The sequence below is a fragment of the Archocentrus centrarchus genome, unplaced genomic scaffold, assembly GCF_007364275.1.
Source record: "Archocentrus centrarchus isolate MPI-CPG fArcCen1 unplaced genomic scaffold, fArcCen1 scaffold_30_ctg1, whole genome shotgun sequence".
In the NCBI taxonomy this organism is placed as follows: domain Eukaryota; kingdom Metazoa; phylum Chordata; class Actinopteri; order Cichliformes; family Cichlidae; genus Archocentrus; species Archocentrus centrarchus.
In genome coordinates this window covers 2,997,512-3,024,695 of record NW_022060259.1, presented here as the reverse complement: position 1 = coordinate 3,024,695, position 27,184 = coordinate 2,997,512, and the positions used below count along the sequence as shown (strand labels likewise).

Here is a 27,184-nt window from a genome sequence, read left to right as displayed (position 1 = left end):
CTAACATGAATTGTTTAATTTCACACTACTTTTAACTGAAGTTATTTTTCTTTAGTAGTTTTCACCTTGATCAACTTGTGATGATTATATGTATGATGTCACTGATAATGGGCTTACCTGAACAGTTAATTTTTGTGTCGACATATGATTCCTGTGATGTTACACACTCCTTTAGAGAAGATCGACTCAGAACACACTCAGCTGTGATTTTCCATACAGGTCTGCGTGGAGACTCAGAGCTTTCTTCTCTGAAAACAGCTGAGCCACAATCCAGATGTTCACAGGTAACAGCTGCTGTTATCAACCTCCAGTCAAAGACTACCAATGGTCTCCATTCTCCCAGATGTTTCATCTCAAGTTTACCTGTACAATGACTGGCTCCGCCCACCAACCTGACATGTGCAACCTCTAAATAGGAAGCAGAGAGTCATCAGTTAAATATGGAAGCTTTTTTCTGAATGTTTGTTTTGTTCAGTGGCAGAAACAAGCTTCCAAAGTAAAAGAATACAGGATCTGAGCAGAAAGCAGAGAGTCATCAGTAACAGAATAAAGTTTGAACCAAATCAAAGCTGCAGCTCCTCTTCTACCTGAGCAGGTGAGTCCAACAGCTTTGCCAGGTGAGCAGCTGCTTCTAGCTGAGCCTGAGCTTCTACAGTCCAGGAGAGCAGACTCATGGCCTCCACACTGGAACTCTCTGCTCCACACCGGAGCCTCCACTTCTCCATAGAGCGCCCCCTGGAGGACTGAAGGAGGCCCACAGCCAAGCTCCCTACAGACCACCTCTGCAGCCTGCTGGTCAAAGTCAGCTTCACACACTGAGGACCAGCTCTGGTTAGACTTCACCTCCAGTCTGCCTGAACACAGACTGGAACCATTCAGCAGCCTGACAGAGTCTGGAGAGATCGGAGAAGATCACACAGAGAGATCAGAGAAGATCACACAGAGAGATCAGAGAAGATCACACAGAGAGATCAGAGAAGATCACACAGAGAGATCAGAGAAGATCACACAGAGAGATCAGAGAAGATCATCATCTACAGATTTCTTTATTCTGTTCCTTCTGCTCAGCTACTACAGAATCTGTGCTTTTAGCCCAAACAACTTCAACAGTTGGCTTCAACGTATTTCTGAGAAGAAAAATCCAGAGTTTTATCCAGAATAAAACTCTGTTTAGAAAATGCCAAAGATATAACCATGTTCATTTAAATAGCTGCTCAGGCTGAAGGAGAAACTGCTGATCAGAGCAGATGAAAGTTGTGGCTAGTAGGTCATTGATGCCTGTCACCATGGCAACTAAAGGAGCTGCTGCTGGAAACCATCAGCTAAGAAAGCTGGTGTATGTGTCAACCTGGAGCATTAATATCAAACATGATGACACAGATTATGTAACTAATGGACTCACCTGAACAGGTGAGATCCAGGATTCTAGAAGAATAATCTGATGCTGCACACTCCATCAGAGCAGATCCAGAATCAACACAGTCTGGTTTAATCTTCCACACAGATGTGGGGTGCTGGGGTCTCCGTCCGAAAGTGAGAGCAGAGCCACAATCCAGATGTGCACAGACAACAGCTGCTGCCTTCATGGTCCAGTCAAAGTAGTCCACTTGTCTCCATAATCCCCGATGTTTCACCTCCAGTGTTCCTGCACAGCGACTGGCTCCTCCCACCAGCCTGACATCATCAAACTCTGAACAGAAAGCAGAGAGTCATCAGTAAGGAAATGAATTTACAAAGATTAAAGTCAGACTTTCCCGCTGATGCAGAGTCTTTATTTTTCTCAGGTCTCTGTTTACCTGCTGAATTGTGTTTCCCTTCAGCTCGGACTCCTGAAGAGAAAAAACAATTAATATTGACTCGGTGTGTAAATTTGCAAAAACAATGTCGGACTCTGTAGTTTTCTCTGGGCTCCTCCCCAATCAGACCAGGAGCGACATGTTTAGCTGCATGTTCTCCTTGAATCGCTGGCTGTCTGAGCGGCAGAGGTGGCAAAAGTACTGACATTCTGTACTTAAGTAGAAGTACAAGTACCTATGTTAAAAAATACTTTAGTAAAAGTCGAAGTACTGGTTCAACTTCTCTACTTAAGTAAAAGTAAAAAAGTACAGGCTCTGAAATGTACTCAAAGTAAGAAAGTAAAAGTAGTTCTTTGGAGGATGTTTCTACCTGCTATTTTTGTGTAAAACTAACCGAACCTCATTATATATTATTGTAATAATATAAAATAATATTACATGAGAATACAAACGTTATTCCAATCTAAATTTTAATCCTAATGAATGCACTCAGCTTGAAACTGTTATGTAGGACACAAACTGTTAAAGGGAATTTAAACACAGCTCTGTTCTCTGTGTCCTCCATAGTAGAGGGTGACTGTGCCTCCACCTAAACACCAACATGAGGATACTCAGGGGTTACAGTGGGATTCAGAAGGTGGAGGAACCCTAAGATCAGCTGTAGTGGCTCTGCATGGGGAGAAGAATCACAGCTTTCTATTGTGAGCTGCAGTAAATGATGTTGGTGTGCAGGCTGTGATCAGCTGACCTGCTGCTGCTGCTCTGAGGTTTACTGCTCTGTGTGGATGAACTGAATTCACAAAGATGTAACCCAGTATTTCACAGCTATCTGAGCTGATCTCCATCCCCTACACTGACAGCATACAGGCTGTAGAAATGTTGGATTCAGTGAATGAATCTCAGCATCAGCAGCTTTGATTCAAACTCATCTCTGCTGCACTGATGTAACCTGTAACTCTGACCATCAACACAAACACTGTGCTCCAGTCCAACACAGAGCTTTACTGTAAATACAGTACAACAAGCTAACCTAAACTGCAGTATTTTCATACAATCTTTGAATTACACAAAGTCAGCATACTTCAGTTTATTTTCCAGTCCTTACCTTTAAATCTAACCTCTCTTCTTCCTCTCCTGTCCTCTTTCTCCATCTCTGAGTGAACTTCTCTCTCTTTGCTCTCCCTGAAATACAGCAGCTCTTCTTTTAGCTAGCAGACACACTGTCTGACAAACTGCACACACTTTGTGTGTTTGCTGATATTTGTTGAGCATTTAAAAACGTTGCATTTACCTGCCACACGTTACTCCCTTCATGCTCGCTCCTCTTCAGTAGCGCTAGCTAAGCTGTTTATGTGCCGCAGCGCAACTTACGGACTCGATCCGGCCCGATTATAGCGCTATAAATGATACATTAATTATATGGGTTTGCGTATTTAATCCCTTTGTACGAGATAAGCCCCGATGATGGAGGATACGCAGTACGATTGTCTCTTATGTGTTATTATTCCTCCGTTTAGGCTCAAATCGTTTGATGTTTGACGGCGCACTGACCGGAAATGCAAACTTCTCTCTGACGTGTTAAAAAGTAACGAGTCTGTTTGAAAATGTAAGAAGTAGAAAGTACAGATACTTGTGTAAAAATGTAGGGAGTAAAAGTAAAAAGTAGTCAGAAAAATAAATACTTAAGTAAAGTACAGATACCTGAAAAATCTACTTAAGTACAGTAACGAAGTATTTGTACTTCGTTACTTCCCACCTCTGCTGAGCGGTGTCCAAAAAACTACGTGGACTTTATAGGTAATTGGGAAAGTTTCTGGGGAAAACCTGGTGTTGTTGGGAGAGACGGCATCCATCCCACTTTGGATGGAGCAGCTCTAATTTTTTTGTGTCAAGACGCTTGTCTCGGTCACTTGATATGTTACCGCTTAAATGAAACTCACTGGTTCCCATCCCTGTCTAACACACTAGGTTGATTGACCTACATAACACATGTACTTAAGTCCTCAACCAGAGCAGGAAAGTGTTATTTAAGAACTAGTCCATTCACACGGGTATAGTACTGAGGGGGACCCGCTCTGCAGTCACTCTCCACGTGCTGGCTGATAGTTAGAGAGGCCGATCCCAGCCAACCCACAAGCTAACATAAATGAGTTGCAGAGAAACATGCTCAGGGCTCACACTGATTCAGCGTTATGGTGAGTTTTGTTTTTGTTTTGTTTATATCTTATTTTGAAGGCATTTTAAATGTTACCATGGCTACCAGAGAGCAGTGGGCCAGAGAGGATGTTCCTCATGTTGTTGGCACAATGTTATGAGGACGCTGCTGATAATGTTGCATACACATACACAGTGGTTCACATTTATTATTATTTTTAGACAATATTACAGTTTTTATGCCGGTCGTATCATTTATTTGGTTGTGTTTATCTGCCACATCTTAAAGGCCAATCCATGAAAATATTGTCTGGCATTAAACCGGTCGGTGGTGCAAAAAGGATGGGGGGCCGCTACTCCAAGCCATCAACATATCTATTAGACCCCATTCCTACAAGACTGTTCAAAGAGATCCCACTATTAATCTTAAATGTGATCAGTCTGTCTTTATTAGTTGACGATGTACCACAGGCCTTGTAAGAGCCATATACAACTTAGTGGTGTTATGGTGGACATAGAGCATTGCATGTATATGCCTGGGATTACGGTAGGCATGTAGGTCACGTGGGAGGTGTTTGGTTAATGGGTAGGAAGTATAATCACCTGGGCACTGGTGGGTCGACATGGAGTATCGGTGAGTAGGGAGAATGTATTTTTGTTGACCGCTTTTCAAGGACTTTCTTCATGTTTTCTATGTACTTGTCAATAGTGATGAGAAAATGAAGCTTTTGTGAAGCACTGAACCACTTGAGCCAAATGGTTTGAAGATAGATTCATTACTCGAAGTTTCAATTATAGCGCCCTCTCCTGGAAAAGTGCAATGCTTTCAATTACACACCTGCATGCACATGCTCACACACCTCAATAATCTGAAGCATCTTTGCATTGTTTGAGGCACACAAATGACCAAATATCATGGTATCAGGTTCTATTTGCAAGTAAAGATGGATGAATGTGTGTTGTGTTATTGAGCAGAGTGCTGGGAAAACATGGCATTAACTGGGTGTGCTTGTGTAACTACCGCTTTTGTGTTAATCTTGATACGACAGCGTCCGTCATCACGTTGAAAGGACGAGCCAGCAAAGGTTGTCTTTAATTTATAACTCAGCAGTAACTGTTGGCCAAACAACGCTTAAACCGTGCGAGTATGAACCAGCTGACTGCCTCGCTCTCACTCCTTCACTCGTAACCAGCGAATCACCTGAACCAGTCAGCTGATTCAGTCTGAGAATGAAGCAGTTGCTGCTTCGGACCTCATATGTCACATGATTTTTTTCGCTCTGACGCAAGCTTCGAAGCAGTGGTTCTCTGGAGTTGTAAGCCCAGGGTTCGAAGCACGTATCGAAGCTTCGGTTTCACACTCTCATCAATACTTGACAATGCCTTGCTTTGTATGGAGTGCCATGAAGTAGCCTGCATGTGCTCGGGCTTGACTGCTGTGTGGATCGTTAAAACATGCAAATAAACAATCTGAAGTGCAATGTTGGAACTGAATGCTTGTTGGTTAAGCGAGTCAGGGGTGCAGATTTCCCTGCTCAATGGTGTGGTGGCAGAAGGTTGTTGAGTCGCTACATAACAGGCCTTCAAGGTGGCTGTTATTAAACAACTACTTAAAAAGCCATCACTGACCCAGCTGTCTTAGCTAATTATAGGCCAATCTCCAACCTTCCTTTTCTCTCAAAGACTCTTGAAAGAGTAGTTGTAAAACAGCTAACTGATCATCTGCAGAGGAACGGTTTATTTGAAGAGTTTCAGTCAGGTTTCAGAATTCATCACAGTACAGAAACAGCATTAGTGAAGGTTACCAATGATCTTCTTAGAGCCTCTGACAGTGGACTCATCTCTGTGACTGTCCTGTTGGACCTCAGTGCAGCTTTGATACTGTTGACCATAACATTTTATTACAGAGATTAGAGCTTGCTATAGGTATTAAAGGTACTGCACTGCAGTGGTTTGAATCATATTTATCTCATAGACTCCAATTTGTTCATGTAAATGGGGAGTCTTCTTCACACACTAAGGCTAATTATGGAGTTCCACAGGGTTCTGTGCTAGGACCAATTTTATTTACATTATACATGCTTCCCTTAGGCAGTATTATTAGAAAGCACTGCGTGGGAGGCAGAGCCTTCAGCTTTCAGGCCCCTCTTCTGTGGAACCAGCTCCCAGCTTGGATTCAGGCACAGACAGACACCCTCTCTATTTTTAAGATTAGGCTTAAAACTTTCCTTTATGATCAAACTTATAGTTAGAGCTGGATCAGGTGACCCTGAACGATCCCTTAGTTGCGCTGCTCCAGGTCTAGGCTGCTTCTGTCATGGCCCTGCGTCCTTTGACGTTTTGAGTTGTCTCCTTGTGTTAGTGTCATTCTGTTCACCTGTGTTTCCCTGATGTGTCTTGTTCCCTCGTCAGCCCTTGTGTATTTAAATCCTGTGTTTTCCCCTGCTTGTTGTCGCGTCCTTGTAGTTGTCATCGTGTGTTCCTTGTGGTTTTTGTGGTTTCCAGCAATAAAGCTGAGATTTCTGAGTTTACTCCAGAGTAAGTGTCCTGCACTGAGGTCCTCATCCTGCCTGCTGCACACCGCCACATGACAGCTTCTTCATTTACATCTTTTCACTCTGTTTATACCCCACTCTGCATTTAATCATTAGTTATTATTAATCTCTGTCTCTCTCCCCTCAGCAGATGACCCCCCTCCCTGAGCCTGGTTCTGCTGGAGGTTTCTTCCTGTTAAAGGGAGTTTTTCCTTCCCACTGTCACCAAGTGCTGCTCATAGGTCCTCAATTTGACTGTTGGGTTTTCTAAGTATTATTATAGGGTCTTTACCCACAATACAAAGCGCCTTGAGGTTACTGTTTGTTGTGATTTGTGCAATATAAATAAAGTTGAATTGAACTTCTTGCATGTGCCAGATCAATGAGTGCAAGCTACATGTGTGGAATGAACAGTGCATTTTAAATGGTCATGAGTGGAATTCCTAATAGGTTAAATCAGCAGGAGCAATGCAGTTAGACAGAATCATGAATCTGTGATTTTAAATTCTAGCACATCAGAGTAAAACTGCTGCACAATAACCTTTTACTCTAAAGAAGTACACATGCTTTCTGAGCACATTCACTTCCAGCCAGGGGAGGGAAATGGCCCCCTGCCACACATGTGAGACCTCCAAAGATCCAGTAGAGGGCGCTCTCAGCATGTTTTTAGTCAGAGATTAATGCTGGGTTCAAATTGATCGATTTTTTCTTCTTTTATTTTCTTTTGATGATCACGTGAGTGTGTGTGTGTGTGTATGTGTATGTGTGTGTGTGTGTCTGCTCTTTTCAAAGTGCTTTATATCCAAAAGATGAGAGAAATAAGATGCAAATGATGAATATAAAATAAATGCAGAGCAGTTTAAAACAGTATTTAAAGAAGCATAAAAATGGGTGACATGAATCTGTGGGAAACAGTCTTATGATCAGTATTTAAATGAATTTATCACCTATGCAGAAACCTACTAGAGATCAAACTCTTCATCTGGATCTCTTATTAAAGTGTGAACTTTACTGTTCTGTTTCTGAAATAAAAGAGAACTTTCTAGAATTTAAATTGCCTTCAGAAATGGGAAAATAGAGAAATTATGAAGGTTTACATTGTTGGTGAAACTGAAAAAAGATTTTCAATAATTAATTACTTATTAACATGAATTTTTAACATCACGTATCCTTTTCAGCGTCTCGGGGGGGCTGGAGCCGATCTCAGCTGTCATAGGGTCAGACCCTTGTTCTTGCTCTCGGCGGAGGTGGACATCCTTTCTTTCTTAAACTTAGATTACACACAGTCACCATCTTTACATTACTGTTATTCTTAACCCTGTGATACTCACAAGAGTTTTAGTGAGTATTTGAGACCTCTGCATCATTAGTGCAAAAAAAAAAACCCTAAAATAAATTGATTAAATGCCAGATCTAGCAAATATGATAAAATTTAAAACAAATATATGCAAATTGAGATTTGTTTTTGTCAGAAGGTTCAATAAACAGTCCAGTTTTAAAACAATATTTCATGATTCAGCTTCTAGAGGGTTAATAATCTCATCTTTCTTTTCTCCCTCAGCGCGCAGACAGCAGCTCTGTGTCAGTCATTTGGTGAAATCCTCCAATCAAATCAGTGAATGCAAACAGCTGATCTTTAAACCAGAGTCCTACCTGAGCTCCACAGCAGCAGCAGCACAAACAGGTGATCCATGTCCAGGTAGACTTCTCTCTGTCTGCTCACTGCTCTGATCATCACATGTTCTGTCCTCAGTAAATATCTGCCTGCAGGAAGAGGCGGAGCTTCACTCCATTACATCAGAATAAATTTTTTTCTAACCTAGACAGCAATGCACAATCATTTTACTGTCAACTGTTTATGTCTGCACTGCTGGAGTCTATCACAAAAGTAAAATAGCAGACACAGGTATTATTATTATTATCCATCCATCCATCCATCCATTTTCTTCCGCTTATCCGGGGCCGGGTCGCGGGGGCAGAAGCCTAAGCAGAGAAGCCCAAGCTTCCCTCTCCCCAGCCACCTCCTCCAGCTCATCCGGAGGGACCCCAAGGCGTTCCCAGGCCAGCCGAGATACATAATCTCTCCAGCGTGTCCTGGGTCTACCACGGGGCCTCTTCCCGGTGGGACATGCCCGGAACACCTCACCCAGGAGGCGGCCAGGAGGCATCCTAATCAGATGCCCGAGCCACCTCAACTGGCTCCTTTCGATGTGGAGGAGCAGCGGCTCTACTCTGAGCCCCTCCCGGATGGCCGCACTCCTCACCTTATCTCTAAGGGAGAGGCCAGCCACCCTTCGAAGGAAACTCATTTCTGCCGCTTGTATTCGCGATCTTATTCTTTCGGTCACTACCCAAAGCTCGTGACCATAGGTGAGGGTAGGAACGTAGATCGACCGGTAAATCGAGAGCTTCGCTTTTACGCTAAGCTCCCTCTTCACCACGACGGACCGGTGCAGCGTCCGCATCACTGCAGAAGCAGCCCCGATCCGCCTGTCGATCTCCCGTTCCCTTCGCCCATCACTCGTGAACAAGACCCCGAGATACTTAAACTCCTCCACTTGAGGCAAGAACTCGTTCCTGAGCCGGAGATGGCACTCCACCCTTTTCCGGCTGAGGACCATGGCCTCAGACTTAGAGGTGCTGATTCTCATGCCAGCCGCTTCACACTCGGCTGGGAACCGTTCCACTGCGAGCTGGAGGCCCCCCCCTGATGAAGCCAACAGAACCGCATCATCTGCAAAAAGCAGAGATGAGACTCTGAGGCCACCAAGGAAGAAGCCTTCCGCCACCTGGCTACGCCTAGAAATTCTGTCCATAAAAATTATGAACAGAATCGGTGACAAAGGGCAGCCCTGACGGAGTCCAACACCCACAGGAAACAAATCCGACTTATTACCGGCTATACGGACCAAGCTCTCACTGTGGTTGTACAAGGACTGAATGGCCCGCAACAATGGGCCAGACACCCCATACTCCCGCAGAACCTCCCAAAGAACACCCCGAGGAACACGGTCGAATGCCTTCTCCAAGTCCTCCTCCGTGAATCGCCACCTTATCGTGGTGGAGGGGTTTGTGTGTCCCAGTGATCCCAGGAGCTATGTTGTCTGGGGGCTTGTCCCCCTGGCAGGGTCTCCCATGGCAAACTGGTCCTGGGTGAGGGTCCAGACAAAGAGCGGTTCAGAAGACCCTTATGAGTGAAAAAACAAGGGAACAGTTTACCCTGCCCGGGATAGGGTTACCGGGGCCCCACCCTGGAGCCAGGCCTGGGGAGGGAGCTCGAGGGAGAGCGTCTGGTGGCCAGGCATTAGCCCGTGGTGCTTGGCCGGGCGCAGCCCGAAGAGGTTACATGGGCCCGCCCTCCTGCAGGCCCACCACCCGCAGGAGGTGTCGTAGGGGTCGGGTGCAATGTGTGTCGGGCGGTGGCCGAGGGCGGAGGCCCTGGCGGACCGATCCCCGGCTATCGAAACTGGCTGTTGGGACATGGAATGTCACCTCTCTGGTGGGGAAGGAGCCTGAGCTAGTGCGTGAGGTTGAGAGATACCAGCTAGACATAGTTGGGCTCACCTCAACGCATGGCCTGGGCTCTGGAGCCAGTCTCCTGGAGAAGGGCTGGACTCTGTTCCAGTCTGGAGTTGCCCTCGGTGAGAGGCGGCGAGCTGGGGTGGGTATTCTTGTATCCCCCCGGCTTGCTGCCTGTACGTCGGAGTTTTCACCGGTGGACGAGAGGGTAGTTTCCCTGCGCCTTCGGGCTGGGGAACGGGTCCTGACTGTTGTTTGCGCTTATGCGCCGAATGACAGTTCAGGGTACCCACCCTTTTTGGAGTTGCTGGGTGGGGTGCTGGAGAGTGCTCCATCTGGTGACTCCATAGTCTTGCTGGGAGACTTCAACGCTCACGTGGGCAATGACAGTGAGACCTGGAGGGGCGCGATTGGGAGGAACGGCCTGCCCGATCTGAACCCGAATGGTGTTTTGTTATTGGACTTCTGTGCAAACCACAGTTTGTCCATAACAAACACCGTGTTCGAACACAAGGATGTCCATAAGTACACATGGCACCAGGACACCCTAGGTCGCAGGTCGATGATCGATTTTGTAATCGTATCATCAGATCTGCGGCCTTATGTTCTGGACACTCGGGTGAAGAGAGGAGCTGAGCTGTCAACTGATCACCACCTGGTGGTGAGTTGGATCAGGTGGCGTGGGAAGATGCTGGACAGACCTGGCACACCTAAACGTATTGTGAGGGTGCACTGGGAACGCCTGGCAGAAGCCCCAGTCCGGGAGATCTTCAACTCCCACCTCCGGCAGAACTTCGACAGCATTCCGAGGGAGGCTGAGGACATTGAGTGCGAATGGACCATGTTCCGCACCTCCATTGTTGAGGCTGTTGCTCAGAGCTGTGGCTGCAAGGTGGTTGGTGCCTGTCGTGGTGGTAACCCCCGAACCAGATGGTGGTCACCGGAGGTGAAGGGAGCCATCAAGCTGAAGAAAGAGTCCTATCGGGCTTGGTTAGCCTGTGGGACTCCGGAGGCAGCTGACAGGTATCGACAGGCCAAGCGGAATGCAGCTCAGGTAGTGGCCAAAGCAAAAACTCGGGTGTGGGAGGAGTTCGGTGAGGCTATGGAAAAAGACTTTCGGACGGCATCGAAGTGATTCTGGCAAACCGTCAGGCGACTCGGGAGGGGAAAGCAGTGCTTCCCTCACACTGTTTATAGTGCGGGGGTGGGGGGGTGCTGCTGACTTTAACTGAGGCTATAGTCGGACGGTGGAAGGAATACTTCGAGGACCTTCTGAATCCCACTGACACGCCTTCTGTAGTGGAAGCACCGTGTCCCTCGGGGTGTCCTTTGGGAGGTTCTGCGGGAGTATGGGGTGTCTGGCCCATTGTTGCGGGCCATTCAGTCCTTGTACAACCACAGTGAGAGCTTGGTCCGTAAAACCGGTAATAAGTCGGATTCGTTTCCTGTGGGTGTTGGACTCCGTCAGGGCTGCCCTTTGTCACCGATTCTGTTCATAATTTTTATGGACAGAATTTCTAGGTGTAGCCAGGTGGCGGAAGGCTTCTTCCTTGGTGGCCTCAGAGTCTCATCTCTGCTTTTTGCAGATGATGCGGTTCTGTTGGCTTCATCGGGGGGGGGGCCTCCAGCTCGCAGTGGAACGGTTCGCAGCCGAGTGTGAAGCAGCTGGCATGAGAATCAGCACCTCTAAGTCTGAGGCCATGGTCCTCAGCTGGAAAAGGGTGGAGTGCGATTTCCGGCTCAGGAACGAGTTCTTGCCTCAAGTGGAGGAGTTTAAGTATCTCGGGGTCTTGTTCACGAGTGATGGGAGAAGGGAACGGGAGATCGACAGGCAGATCGGGGCTGCTTCTGCAGTGATGCGGACGCTGCACCGGTCCGTCGTGGTGAAGAGGGAGCTTAGCGTAAAAGTGAAGCTCTCGATTTACCGGTCGATCTACGTTCCTACCCTCACCTATCGTCACGAGCTTTGGGTAGTGACCGAAAGAATAAGATCGCGAATATAAGCGGCAGAAATGAGTTTCCTTCGAAGGGTGGCTGGCCTCTCCCTTAGAGATAAGGTGAGGAGTGCGGCCATCCCGGAGGGGCTCAGAGTAGAGCCGCTGCTCCTCCACATCGAAAGGAGCCAGTTGAGGTGGCTCGGGCATCTGATTAGGATGCCTCCTGGCTGCCTCCTGGGTGAGGTGTTCCGGGCATGTCCCACCGGGAAGAGGCCCCGTGGTAGACCCAGGACACGCTGGAGAGATTATGTATCTCGGCTGGCCTGGGAACGCCTTGGGGTCCCTCCGGATGAGCTGGAGGAGGTGGCTGGGGAGAGGGAAGCCTGGGCTTCTCTGCTTAGGCTTCTGCCCCCGCGACCCGGCCCCGGATAAGCGGAAGAAAATGGATGGATGGATGGATGGATGGATTAAGAATTGATTTTGAGCTAATTGCAAACTGCTTGAGCTGAAACCTGCATAATAAAGATTTGACTCTAAAAAGTCAGTATAATTCCTTGAGACTTATTTCCCTTTTAACGGTACATTTGAAGTCCATGAACCAGTAGAATAATAGGCAAGTTAAGCTATAACATCGGTTCTATCGGTACACACTAGTCATATGAAACCCACTTCATCTTTACATATGTCCCTTGGGCTCACTGTCCGAGCCGATAAAAGAAATCTGGTCAGTAACAAGTGCACTGATCAAGGGGCTGGCTGCTACAACTAATTGGGCCATAATTTGGGGTCGGCTGCGTGAGCCTTCTTGACCGACGGCATCAGATTACGGAGGGAGCGGGGCAGCTGTTAGGATTATTAGCAGTTAGAGCCAGACGAGCAGCCCCGCCACAGCTTAAGTAGTGTCACTGAGCTCGGAAGTGGGTTATACCCTGCCGGCCCAAGCGATCAGGACCCTATGAAAAGGAGTAGCTGTCACAGAGGTAAATACCTGTGGGATCAAACAAAAGAAATGAAAGCAGATCTAGTTCTGCTACAGGAATGTCATTCTTGCCCAAATGATCTAAATTTCTGGAAAAATCAGTGGGGTAATGATATTTGATTGGCACATAGATCTAATCACTCTGCTGGGGTCGCCACCCTCAAAGGCAGATTCAATGGAGAAATGTTAGAATCAAGAAGTGATCCAAAAGGCCCCTGACTTTTTCTTGTTATTGAAGTGACAGGAGATCAGTTCATACTGGGTAACGTTTATGGTTATATCTCTCTTTCAGGAAACACTATACTACTTGAAGAAATAGAAAAACATATTAACTCTCTTTCTGAAAAAAATTCCTCAGAAAAACTTATCTTAGGGGGCGACTTTAACATGGTTTGGTCCAACATCTCTGATCGCCGTCCATCAAGAGCAATTAATTCAGAAAACAAACTAATCAGTTTCTGCAACAGGACAAACCTATTGGACATATGGAGACATCGGCATGCAGCAGACAGGCAGCTCACATGGGCAAACAAAGACTCTACTATTCAGTCTACGATCGATTTTTGGTTGATTTCAGCAGAACTTGAACAAAGTGGAAGTGAGATAGAAATCTCTTCTGCTATTATGACGACCACAAAATGGTAAAGTTAAGACTAAACTTTAATAAATGTAACAATAAAAGGAATGTTGGTTACTGGAAATTTAATAACTCACTCTTAAAAAGTGAAGAGCTAATTTCAGATATGAACTATCATATAGGAAAATTTTGGAATAGGGCATTGATAAGCAATGATAATAGGAAATACTGGGAATTTTTAAAATTTGAAATCAGAAAAATAGCCACTGCTTAATGACATATCTGCACCGGGTAATGATGGGCTCTCTGCTGAATTTTATAAAGTATTTGCCAACTGACTCGCTACATTTTTGCCCCATCATTGAAGCAAGGACTTCTTACTCTAATCCCCAAACTAACAAAGATCCTCTACTTATTGATAACTGAGGCCAATAACACTCCTCAACAGCGATTATAAAATTATGGCCTCCTTACTAGCCAAACGTGTAAAACCAGGCTTAAATGAAATATTTAATGAGTCTCAATGTGGATTTATGAGTAGACGTCATATCTCTAATAATATTCGTCTGGTTCTGGACTTGGTTAACTACAGAGAACTTATTGATGGTAGCCCCCTGATTCTTTTCTTGGATTTTCAAAAGGCATTTGACACAGTTTTCCATAATTTTATTTCTGACACACTGGCTTTTTTCATAATTGATGACTTTTTTATAAAGGCAATAAAACCTTATATAAAGGAAACAATAGTTCAGTGAAACAGCCCTCGTCAGGGCTGTCCCATCTCACCTTACCTCTTTTTACTGGTAGGCCAAGTCCTGAACCTTTTAATAACCCAGCATCAGTTTAAGGGCATTAGCTCTGATGGCAGACAAATAAAAATATCACAGCTAGCTGATGATACTACCATATTCTTAGAAGGCAAAAGTGAAGTCCTCCCAGCATTATCCATCATTAGAGAGTTTTTCTGGAATATCTGGTTTACACCTTAACTTAAACAAACGTGACGTTCTTGCTCTAAAAAACATCACTGATACAGAAATATCTCAGTCAGACATACAGACAAGCTCTCCTGTGCTGGTCCCGCCTTTACAAGCACAACTATTCTCTCTGTTCTGGCTCCTTATGAGCCATTATTGTTTGTTCAATGTGACATTGTTTGCCTTGTTGTATTTTACATTGTTTATTCAGTTTAATTCTGAAAATCGGAAAACCGGAAGTCACAGAGTCAGCACTTCCTGTTTAGCGATGCGCTACGTTAGCAGCTTCGTTTAGGCGGAGCACAGCCTGTAAGTTCATAAAGTTTTACTCTGACCAATGGAGTATTGAATAAAGCTCAGTAATGACAACTATTCATGCTTCATCATTGGGAAGAGTTATCTGTCTGTCTAGCAACCAGAGCGAGGGCAGAATAGTAAAAAGGCTACTCCAGAAGGAACACAGTACAAGGCTGCACTGTTTGCTACGCAGAAAATGGATGCTCCAAGGGGATGTAGCAGAGAGGCTTCTCCGCAAGCAACGGTGCATACCTCAGCGGCCACAACAGTGAAACAGCCATCTGAAGAGGACAAGCTGGAGGTACGGTCAGTCTGCTCGGGGTCAGTCAGATCATCTAGCTCAAGAATTTCAATGGCAGCAGTCGAAGCACGCGCAAGGGCTGAAGCTGCACGCGCCAGAGCGGAGTATGCACGCAAAGAGATGAACTTAAAAATTAAGCAAGCAGAATTAACAGCCACATTAGAAGCACTGAGAGAACAGAAGGAAGCAGAGGCAGCTCTTGCTGAAGCCAGTGTTTTTGAGTCAGCAGCCGCAGCAGAAGAGACTCTCAGTTCCCAATTCCCAATTATCGCAGAACAACAAAGTGTAGACCCACAAAGAGTCAAACTAACTCCACAGACGCTCAGTCAACTTCCTGCCTCAGCACAAGGGGACAACTACAGTTTACTTACTTACCTCAACCAATCACCAGATCACAAGGATATAGAACAAAGTGACTACAAATATCAAATTCAATCAAGGTGTCCTCCTCACATAACAAACACAATTTCAGGCCCAGCACAACCAGGAGAACATGAGCGGCATGCTTATCATCAGGATGTACAAACTGGGTTTAGTACTCATCTGCCTCCCTTCACGCCCACACAGGCATACAACTATGAGAATGAGAGTACAAGACAGGCCCGACCAAAAGGCTCCCTTGCTCCATACAGTCCCTCACGCCAGCCGAATCTGTCTAACACTTTGCACGGAGACAGTGACATTGTTAATCTGGCTAGATATTTAGCAAAAAGAGATTTAGTCACAGATGGCCTAACAAGGTTTACAGACAAGGCAGAGGACTACTGGGCATGGAAAGCTTCTTTCAACAACACAACAGAGGGGTTAGGTCTGAAGCCTAGTGAAGAGTTAGATCTGCTCACCAGGTGGCTGGGGGACGAGTCCTCTAAACATGCTAAACGTATCCGCTCAGTGCACCTCAATAATCCAGCGGAAGGTTTCTGCAGGGTTTGGGCTCGATTAGAGGAATGCTATGGTACCCCAGAGGCAATAGAAGGGTCCCTTCTGGAAAGATTAGACCACTTTCCTAGAGTTACAAATAGGGAACCACAAAAGCTTAGAGAGCTTGGCGACTTGCTGTCGGAGATTGATGTAGCAGCTAAGGATGGCATTTTGCCTGGCTTAGCATACTTAAACACCTCACGTGGCATTGCTCCAGTAGTAGAAAAGCTTCCCATCAATCTGCAAGACAGGTGGATGTCAGAAGGGTCAAAATACAAGCAAAGGTACAACGTGACCTTCCCTCCGTTTTCATTTTTCTGCCATTTTATTCAAGACGAAGCAAAAATGAGAAACGACCCCAGTTTTAAGTACCAAGTACTGGCTCCCACCCCATCTTCTCGCAACAGCTACAGCAGTAGATTAGAAAAGCCCAGAAACCCTGTTGCAGTTCACAAAACTGAAGTAAATAAATCACACAAACCATCCACCACTGTTGAATTCACAAACAAGGAATGCCCCATTCACAAAAGGCCGCACCCACTTAAGAGGTGCAGAGCCTTTAGAGAAAGAACATTAGAGGAGCGCAAAGCGTACCTCAAAGAACACAACATTTGCTTCCGGTGCTGTGATTCATCCACGCATCAAGCGAGAAGCTGTAGAGCTGAGATCACATGCTCAGAGTGCAATAGTGACAAACACATTGCAGCACTTCATGCAGGTCCAGCACCCTGGACAGCACAAAACACACATACTGAAGGCACTACATCAGGCCAAGGCGGGGAGCAAAGGAAGGAGCATGGTGGGGAGGTAAATATAGCCACTCCTGATACTACCTCAGCATGCACGCAAATATGTGGAGACACCGCTGGGGGGCGCTCCTGCGCCAAAATATGTCTCACCTACGTGTATCCAAAGGGGCACCCAGACAGGAAGATCAAAGCCTATGCTATTATAGACGACCAGAGCAACAGGTCATTAGCTAGGTCGGCCTTTTTCGATGCCTTTAACATGTCGACGGGGTTTGCAACGCCATACACACTGAAGACATGTACCGGGGTTTCCGTGTCCAGTGGGCGCATAGCCAATAACTTTGTCATACAGTCAGTAGATAGTCAGTTGAACTATCCTCTCCCCTCATTGCTTGAGTGTGACACATTGCCAGATAACAAGTCAGAAATCCCAACTCCAGAAGTTGCGCAAGCTCATCCCCACCTTAAACATCTAGCAGGTAGAATTCAACCTCTTGACACAGAGACAGACATTTTGCTCCTGTTAGGGCGAGACATGATTCAGGTGCACAAGGTGTACGAATGAGTCAATGGCCCAGATAACGCTCCATTTGCTCAGAGACTAGCACTTGGGTGGGTTATTGTAGGTGAAGTATGTCTGGGGGGAGCCCACAAGCCAACCGCCGTGGGTACATACAACACCTGTGTGCTGGAGAATGGACATCCCAGCCTCCTACCACCTTGTCAAAATAGTTTTCAGGTCAAGGAGCAGTTTCAGACCCTTAGTAAGTCCTGGGATAATAGCAGCTCACGTCAAACTGGGGAATGTATCTTTCAGCGAACAGAGCAGGACGAAAAGCTAGCCCCTTCTCTCGAGGACCAAACATTTTTGCAAATAATGGAACGAGGCTTCCACCAAGACAGCACAAACAGTTGGATAGCTCCACTTCCTTTCCGTTCACCAAGAACCCGCCTTCCTAATAATAGGAGCTTAGCCGCCAGTCACTCCTCCGCAGCCTAGAGAAACGTCCAGAAATGAAAGGACACTTTATGGACTTTATGCAGGGGTTGTTTGATAAAGACCATGCAGAGCCAGCTCCAACCCTGGGAAAGAAGGAAGAGTGCTGGTATCTGCCCTTTTTCGGCGTTTACCACCCACAGAAACCGGGGAACATTAGGGTGGTATTTGACTCTAGCGCCAAGTACCAGGGAGTGTCTTTGAACGATGTACTGCTAACAGGCCCAAACATGAACAACAGTCTTGTGGGGGTACTTGTCCGCTTCAGAGAAGAGGCAGTGGCGGTTACAGCAGACATACAACAAATGTTCCACTGCTTTCTTGTGCAAGAGAGTCACAGGAACTTCCTACGGTTCCTCTGGTACCGGAACAATGACCCAAAAGGCGAAATCGTGGAATATAGGATGAAGGTGCATGTGTTTGGCAATAGCCCTTCCCCAGCAGTTGCTACATTCGGACTCAGAAATGTGGTGTGCCAGCCGAACACATGTTACAGCCACACCGCAAAACAGTTCATCCAAAGACACTTCTATGTCGATGATGGACTGAAATCTGTTCCCACAGCGTCTGAAGCAATCAAGCTCCTTAGAGACACACAAGAACTGCTCGCTGCTTCCAACTTGCGGCTCCATAAAATAGCCTCCAACAGCCCTGAGGTTATGAGGGCATTTCCCTGCGATGATCTTGCAAGTGGGCTCAAAGAGCTAGACCTCAGCACTGAATTTCCACCTATGCAGAGGAGTTTAGGAGTAGGTTGGGATATCGAGAGAGACACATTCACCTTTCGAGTTTCTAAAACTGAGAAACCCTACACAAAAAGGGGCGTCCTATCCACAATTAATAGTCTGTTCGATCCATTGGGGTTCGCAGTGCCTGTGAGCATCAAAGGGAGGGCACTGTTACGAGAACTTACCAAAGACACTTGTGGGTGGGATGATCCACTCCCAGAGACCATGTTACAGGAATGGCTAGAGTGGAAGGATGCTCTTAACCAACTTGAACAAATACACATTCCAAGGCCATACTGTACCTTTTCTATCGGCAATGTGAAGCACAAAGAAATCTGCATCTTCTGTGATGCATCAACCCAAGCAATAGCTGCTGTGGCCTTCTTGAAAGCAACTAACAGTGACGACAAGATAGAGCTTGCATTCGTATTTGGGAAAGCCAAGCTTGCGCCAAAACCTGAACTAACCATTCCAAGGCTCGAGCTGTGTGCCGCAGTGTTAGCAGTGGAAATCGCAGAACTAATTAGAGATGAAATGGACATCCAAATCAGTTCTATGCGTTTCTTCTCAGACAGCAGGGTTGTCCTCGGCTATATTCACAACGAGCCTAGGAGGTTTCAAGTTTTTGTCAACAACCGTGTGCAGCGCATTCGACGGACGACAGAACCAACTCAGTGGAACTATGTACCGTCCGAGTGTAACCCAGCAGACCATGGTTCTAGATCTCTCCCAACAATCAAACTGTCAGCCAGCACGTGGTTGGTGGGACCAGACCTGCTCCTCAAACCAGCGGAGAGTAGTTCACAGGACCCTGAAACATTTGACCTTCAGAATCCTGATAAAGACATAGAAGTTCGTCCTTTGCTGACATCCGTCCCACAAGTGTCACAGTCTGTTTTGAATACTAAAAACCTGAACTCATTCTCCAGCTGGCGTTCACTCAGCAGAGCCATTGCCAGGTTGGTGCACATTGCACATACCTCCTCAGTGAAGGGGCGCAGTGAGAAATGTAATGGATGGCACATGTGCAACAAAGTCAGTGTTTCAGATTCTCAGAAAGCTACAGAGACAATAATAAGGGCAATTCAACAAGAAAGATTCCCAGAGGAGCTCAAGGCAATCAAAGAAGGAAGGAACTTGTCCAGGGGAAGCCCTTTAACAAAGCTCTCTCCCTACATAGATAAGGCTGGTCTCCTCAGGGTCGGTGGACGCCTTCTCCAGTCAGACCTTGAAAGTGTTGAGAAAAACCCCTACATTATGCCACGTAGTTGTCACATCACCAACCTGTTGATCCGCCACTACCATGAGAAAATCAGGCACCAAGGGCGCCACCTCACAGAGGGTGCTTTGAGATCTGCAGGTTACTGGATTATGGGGGGTAAATGCCAGATTAGCAGTCTCATTCACTCTTGTGTAGCTTGCCGCAAGCTAAGGGGTGGGACACAATCTCAAAAAATGGCTGATCTACCCCCAGAACGCTTGAGCACCGATCCTCCATTTTCCTATGTGGGGCTTGATGTGTTCGGGCCATGGATGGTCACTTCACGCCGCACCCGAGGTGGCCTCGCAAACAGCAAACGCTGGGCAGTAATGTTCACCTGCATGAGCACAAGAGCCGTTCACCTGGAGGCCATAGAGTCTATGGACACGTCCAATTTTATCAACGCTCTTCGCAGGTTCCTTTCTATAAGGGGGCCTGCAAAACAACTGAGATCAGACTGTGGGACTAACTTCACAGGGGCGTGCAAGGAGTTGGGGTTTGACATCAAAATCTCTTCTGACCCAAATGTCAAGGCATTTCTCAACGACAGTGGCTGCACGTGGATTTTCAACCCTCCGCACTCATCACATATGGGAGGTAGTTGGGAGGGGATGATTGGAATCGCACGTAAGATCTTGGACACCCAGCTTGCTCAACTTGGAACTCAACACCTCACTCATGACGTTCTGATCACCTTTTTGGCAGAGGTGGCTGCAATCATGAATGCTTGACCGTTGGTTTCGGTGTCAAGTGACCCAGATTCCCCTCTCATCCTTACTCCAGCCACGCTTCTCACTCAGAAGGTCGGAGCTGTTCCTGTACCTCAAGGCGACTTTGGAGAAAAAGACCTTTACAAACGTCAGTGGAGACAAGTTCAGAGTCTGGCTAACTCCTTCTGGCATCGTTGGTGGAAGGAATACCTTTCAACACTGCAGTGCCGACGTAAATGGAAGGAGCCTAGACCCAACCTTCGGCAGGGGGATGTTGTTCTCCTGAAGGACCCATTGGTAAAGAGGAACCAATGGCCTATGGGGGTCATAGTGAAAGCTCACCCCAGTAGCGATGGACATGTTAGAAAGGTCGAAGTTAAGGTGATAAAGGATGCAAAGGATATGTTACTAAGGGTGTGACATTTTACTAATGTCAGGCGGGGAGTGTTCTGGCTCCTTATGAGCCATTATTGTTTGTTCAATGTGACATTGTTTGCCTTGTTGTATTTTACATTGTTTATTCAGTTTAATTCTGAAAATCGGAAAACCGGAAGTCACAGAGTCAGCACTTCCTGTTTAGCGATGCGCTACGTTAGCAGCTTCGTTTAGGCGGAGCACAGCCTGTAAGTTCATAAAGTTTTACTCTGACCAATGGAGTATTGAATAAAGCTCAGTAATGACAACTATTCATGCTTCATCATTGGGAAGAGTTATCTGTCTGTCTAGCAACCAGAGCGAGGGCAGAATACTCTCACAAATACTTTATATGGAACAATGTCAACATCACACACAGAAACAAATCATTATTTTTTGAAAATTGGTTCAGAAACAAAGTCCTACTTATGAAACAGCTTTTTAATTGTGAAGGGCTTCCATTTTCTTATGATGATTTTGTACAGAAATACAGCGTTCCTGTCTCCCAAAAAGGAGAACAGAATTGTAATAAATGCTCTGTCATCTGGCATCATATCTCTGTCACATGCAGTACAGATTTGTGTGACTCTGTTACTTTTAATAACTTTCACGTCACAGTTGAAGGCGTCTTCATCTTGGACAAAAAGTCTCTCAGTCCCACATCAGGAACAGCAGTCAAACACAAATGGATCCAACAAACAATTGAGGACAGTATTTGGAACTCTGTTTTACTCTCCCTTATGTGTTGCCCAACAAGATTAAAGAACTGTTGTTTAACCCTCTGGAGTCCACGACATCACCGATTTGAGATGACGTAACATCGGGACGCTGCTGCGCTGAGTCTCCGTTTCAACAGGCATCGAAAGAGCAGACTTCAACTTACGTACCAGTTTTGAAATTTCGTTGATAGGCCAAGTAAAACCAGAGTTATGCCCAATGAATTACACCATGCTTTTTCCTGTATATTGTCCTCACCTTTGATGCGCGTTTTGTGCAGAAATAAACGGCGAAAACTGGAGTTTCGCTAACAGGAAGTGCTTGCTAATAAAAACAAAACAAAACAAAACAAAATAAATCCCGACAACCCCTTTCCTATTAATGAAAAAATTCACCATTTCAACCAATCAGGAAGTTATGCGGTACCATGATGCATTTGGGTGCATTTGGCTCCTGAGGAGCAGGTGAAAAAGTGGTAAAAGAGACAACATTGATGGCAAGTTTTGCCTGTGATGGCCCCTCAGTCTTGTGGAGGACAGAAACTGGTTTTTGAGGTGGCATAAATAATTTGTGTAGCATCTTATTGTGAGTCCTAATTGCTCTGCAAATAGTTGTACAGAAAAACGCCTGATGCCTTTCCTGCATTTTAATGTGAATAGTTGCATATAACTTTATTATTTACTATATTTTTACACAAGTTTTGAAAATTTACAACTTATATTTGAATTTTAAGTTTATAAAATAATTCGTTAAGCATGTTTGTGATTTTTACAGTAAAAAAATCATTTTTTTTACTACTCGGATTTTACGTTTTTATGTTATTTTTTAGTCCAGTGTGTCAATACCGTATACTATATAGTCTATACAGTCACACACATGAGGTGATGTTGAAAAGAATGATACCAAAACAGGCAAGGTAAACATGAACAGTAGAGGGCCATAACCACCTCCAAGGGACTACACCCACAGGGGTTTAAATACCTGGGTCTCTCCACCATTTGGTTGAGAACTGCAGAAGCTTTTCGGATGAGAGGTGAAACATCTTCAAGAAACAAAAAGAAGTCCAGTCGCCTTTTTGCAAGCTCCAGAGACTGCTATGACCTGGATGAATGAGAATCTACACAGACATACTTTTATATAGAGGTGTGTATATATATTTCAACTTGGCTGTATATGGATATTTTGATATTGTTAATAAAATAACTAATGTAAATCTTTAACTCAATGTAATAAAAATAAAAACTTTCATGCAGGCACACTTTGCCCCGCCCCCTCCTCTGATGTGATTAGTTGTGCTGTGGTCACATGACTCTGCGGCACTGAGCAGAACCATGTAGGTTGCAGTGAGTGAGAAAGCAGCAGAAGTGTAGAGGTGCTTTAATTTGAGTCAGTTCAATTTTTTTATATAGCAGCAAATCACAACAAACAGCTGCCTGAATGTGTTTTATATTGTAAAGAGCCGACAATAGCTACAGAGAAAACACAAAATGACCCCCTATGAGCAAGCAGTCAGTCATAAATATGGATTATGTTCTAGGTCTTGAGTGATGTTGTGTGTGCCTGTGCTTCAACTTTAATGAGACAAATTCTATCTTTTCTTTTAATCTAGTATTATATTCATCTGTTACTTTGCACTAATTAGCAGGTGTCTGTGCAGTGGTCGATGATCACAGTTTATCAAAGATCAAAAAGCTCGTTAGCATTAGCTAATTAACTAAGCACTACAGCTCCAGAATATCAACAAGACAGTTCTCATTAACGTTAACTATAATTTCCCCATTGTGGGACCAATAAAGTATCATTCACTCATAAAAATGAAGTGGAGGCTTCAAAATGCAACATTTACAAACTAAGGGTGTTTACACAAAGGTTGCATCTGTCCTTTATGTACAGCGAATGGCCCCTTAATTACCTGAGCCCCTTAATTACCTGAGCAGGTGAGATCCAGAACAGAGTTAAGCTGACGTGGCTCTACACAGTCCCTCAGTGCAGATCCAGACTGAAGACACAAAGGGTGAACAAACCATGCATCTCTGTATGAGGACAGATTTGTTCGTCTGTAAGAAACCACAGAGCCACAGTCCAGATATTCACAGTAAACAGCTGCTCTCTTCAGGGTCTCGTCATAGACACTGACCGGTCTCCACTCTCCTACATGTTTCATCTCCAGTGTTTCATCTCCATCTCCATCACAGCGATTGGTTCATCCCACCAACCTGATAAACTCAGGATCTGAACAGAAAGCAGAGAGTCATCAATAACAGAATAAAGTGAGTTTGAACCAAATCAAAGCTGCAGCTCCTCTTCTACCTGAGCAGGTGAGTCCAACAGCTTTGCCAGGTGAGCAGCTGCTTCTAGCTGAGCCTGAGCTTCTACAGTCCAGGAGAGCAGACTCATGGCCTCCACACTGGAACTCTCTGCTCCACACCGGAGCCTCCACTTCTCCATAGAGCGCCCCCTGGAGGACCAAAGGAGGCCCACAGCCAAGCTCCCTACAGACCACCTCTGCACCACCCTGCTGGTCAAAGTCAGCTTCACACACTGAGGACCAGCTCTGGTTAGACTTCACCTCCAGTCTGCCTGAACACAGACTGGAACCATTCAGCAGCCTGACGGAGTCTGGAGAGATAAGAGAAGATCACACAGAGAGATCAGAGAAGATCACGCAGAGAGATCAGAGAAGATCACGCAGAGAGATCAGAGAAGATCATCATCTACAGATTTCTTTATTCTGTTCCTTCTGCTCAGCTACTACAGAATCTGTGCTTTTAGCCCAAACAACTTCAACAGTTGGCTTCAACGTATTTCTGAGAAGAAAATCCAGAGTTTTATCCAGAATAAAACTCTGTTTAGAAAATGCCAAAGATATAACCATATTCATTTCTGTCACTTGGTGTTGGCTCTCACTGCGGTATTGTATCACTTCCTGTTCCTGTTTCGGAGCACAGTGTTTTGCTGTCTGTTAGCTGTTATATCTGTATAACTCGATTTTAGTGTAATCTTCACCTACTTTAAATAGCATACTCTTTGCTGAATCACCTGTATTCACATTACTCACTTTATTTGTTTTTAGAAATTCGCTAGCTTAGCTCAGCTAGTAGCTTAGCCCTTAGCCGACTCACTACCAGCATGGCTTCTTCTCCTGCACTTTCCTGCTCTGGGTGTCACATGTTTAGTTACTCCTCGGCCTCCTTTAGCAGTAACGGTACTTGTAATAAATGTAGTCTGTTTGTAGCTCTGGAGGCCAGGCTTTCTGAACTGGAGACTCGGCTCCGCACCCTGGAAAATCCTACATCTAGCCAGGCCCCTGTAGCGGGTGCGGACCATGGTAGCTTTGCCGCCGTTAGCTCCCCCCCAGCAGATCCCGAGCAGCAGGGAAAACAGGCCAGCTGGGTGACGGTGAGGAGGAAGCGTAGTCCTAAGCAGAAGCCCCGGGTACACCACCAACCTGTTCACGTCTCTAACCGTTTTTCTCCACTCGGCGACACACCCGCCGAGGAACAAACTCTGGTTATTGGTGACTCTGTTTTGAGAAATGTGAAGCTAGAGACACCGGCGACCATAGTCAAATGTCTTCCAGGGGCCAGAGCAGGCGACATTCATGGAAATTTGAAACTGCTGGCTAAGGCTAATCGTAGATTTGGTAAGATCGTTATTCACGTCGGCAGTAATGACACCCGGTTACGCCAATCGGAGGTCACTAAAATTAATATTGACTCGGTGTGTAACTTTGCAAAAACGATGTCGGACTCTGTAGTTTTCTCTGGGCCCCTCCCCAATCAGACCAGGAGCGACATGTTTAGCCGCATGTTCTCCTTGAATCGCTGGCTGTCTGAGTGGTGTCCAAAAAATGACGTGGGCTTCATAGATAATTGGCAAAGTTTCTGGGGAAAACCTGGTCTTGTTAGGAGAGACGGCATCCATCCCACTTTGGATGGAGAAGCTCTCATTTCTAGAAATATGGTCAAATTTATTAACCCTCCTAAAAACTGACTACCCAGGGTTGAGACCAGGAAGCAGAGTTGCAGTCTTACACGCCTCTCTGCAGCTTCTCTCCTCCTGCCATCCCCCCAAAACCCCATCCCCATAGAGTCGGTGCCTGCTCCCAGACCACCAAACACCAAAGGTAAAATCAGCAAAAAGCTATTTAAGCATAAAAATTCAAAAACAATAAATAATACAGCTTCATCAACTGCACCAAAAATAAAACAATTAAATGTGGATTGTTAAACATTAGGTCTCTCTCTTCCAAGTCCCTATTAGTAAATGATTTAATAATTGATCAAAGTATTGATTTATTCTGCCTTACAGAAACCTGGTTACAGCAGGATGAATATGTTAGTTTAAATGAATCAACACCTCCGAGTCACAGTAACTGTCAGAATGCTCGAAGCACAGGTCGAGGAGGAGGAGTAGCTGCAATCTTCAATTCCAGCTTATTAATTAATCAAAGACCCAGACAAAGTTTTCATTCTTTTGAAAGCCTGACTCTTAGTCTTGTCCATCCTAATTGGGAAAATCAAAAACCTGTTTTATTTGTTATTATCTATCGTCCACCTGGTCCTTACTCAGAGTTTCTGTCTGATTTCTCAGACTTTTTATCTGATTTAGTGCTCAGTTCAGATAAAATAATTATAGTGGGTGATTTTAACATCCATGTAGATGCTGAGAATGACAGCCTCAACACTGCATTTAATCTACTGTTAGATTCAATTGGCTTCTCTCAAAATGTAAAGGAGCCCACCCACCACTTTAATCATACTCTGGATCTTGTCCTAACATATGGCATAGAAACTGAAGACTTAACAGTATTCCCTGAAAGCCCCCTCCTGTCTGATCATTTCTTAGTAACATTTACATTTACTTTAATGGATTACACAGCAGTGGGGAATAAGTTTTATTACAGTAGAAGTCTTTCTGAAAGTGCTGTAACTAAGTTTAAAGATCTAATTCCTTCATTGTTATGCTCTTCAGTGCCATGTGCCAACACAGTGCAGAGCAGCTACCTAAACTCTGCTCCCAGTGAGGTTGATTATCTCGTCAATAGTTTTACATCCTCACTGCGTATAACTTTGGATACTGTGGCTCCTCTGAAAAGGAAAGCTTCAAATCAGAAGTGCCTGACTCCGTGGTATAATTCACAAACGCACAGCTTAAAGCAGATACCCCGAAAGCTGGAGAGGGAATGGCGTCTCACTAAATTAGAAGATGCTCATTTAGCCTGGAAAAAGAGTTTGTTGCTCTATAAAAAAGCCCTCCGTAAAGCTAGGACATCTTACTATTCATCATTAATTGAAGAAAATAAGAACAACCCCAGGTTTCTTTTCAGCACTGTAGCCAGGCTGACAAAGAGTCAGAGCTCTGTAGAGCCGAGTATTCCTTTCACGTTAACTAGTAGTGACTTCATGGATTTCTTTACAAATAAAATTTTAGACATTAGAGAAAAAATTATTCATAACCATCTCAAAGATTATTCTTCATGTTCGGCTGCTTTCAGCACTGCTGGTATTTGTTTAGACTCTTTTGCTCCAGTTGATCTTTCAGAGTTAACTTCAATAGTTACTTCCTCCAAACCAGCAACATGTTTGTTAGATCCCATTCCTACTAGACTGTTCA

At 45.2% G+C, this 27,184-nt stretch overlaps 1 protein-coding gene across 1 annotated transcript in view; it reads right to left on the bottom strand.

Moving 5' to 3' along the window:
* The window catches only part of LOC115776288 (scavenger receptor cysteine-rich type 1 protein M130-like), a 216,784-nt gene that overhangs the window by 24,443 nt on the left and 165,157 nt on the right, over positions 1–27,184 (bottom strand). The window contains exons 15-17 of the mRNA XM_030723904.1: positions 1,403–1,690; positions 588–893; positions 118–408 (exon numbers count right to left, since the gene is read on the bottom strand). Of these exons, the coding sequence (XP_030579764.1) occupies positions 118–408; positions 588–893; positions 1,403–1,690 (885 nt within the window). The remainder of the gene's footprint in view (positions 1–117; positions 409–587; positions 894–1,402; positions 1,691–27,184) is intronic.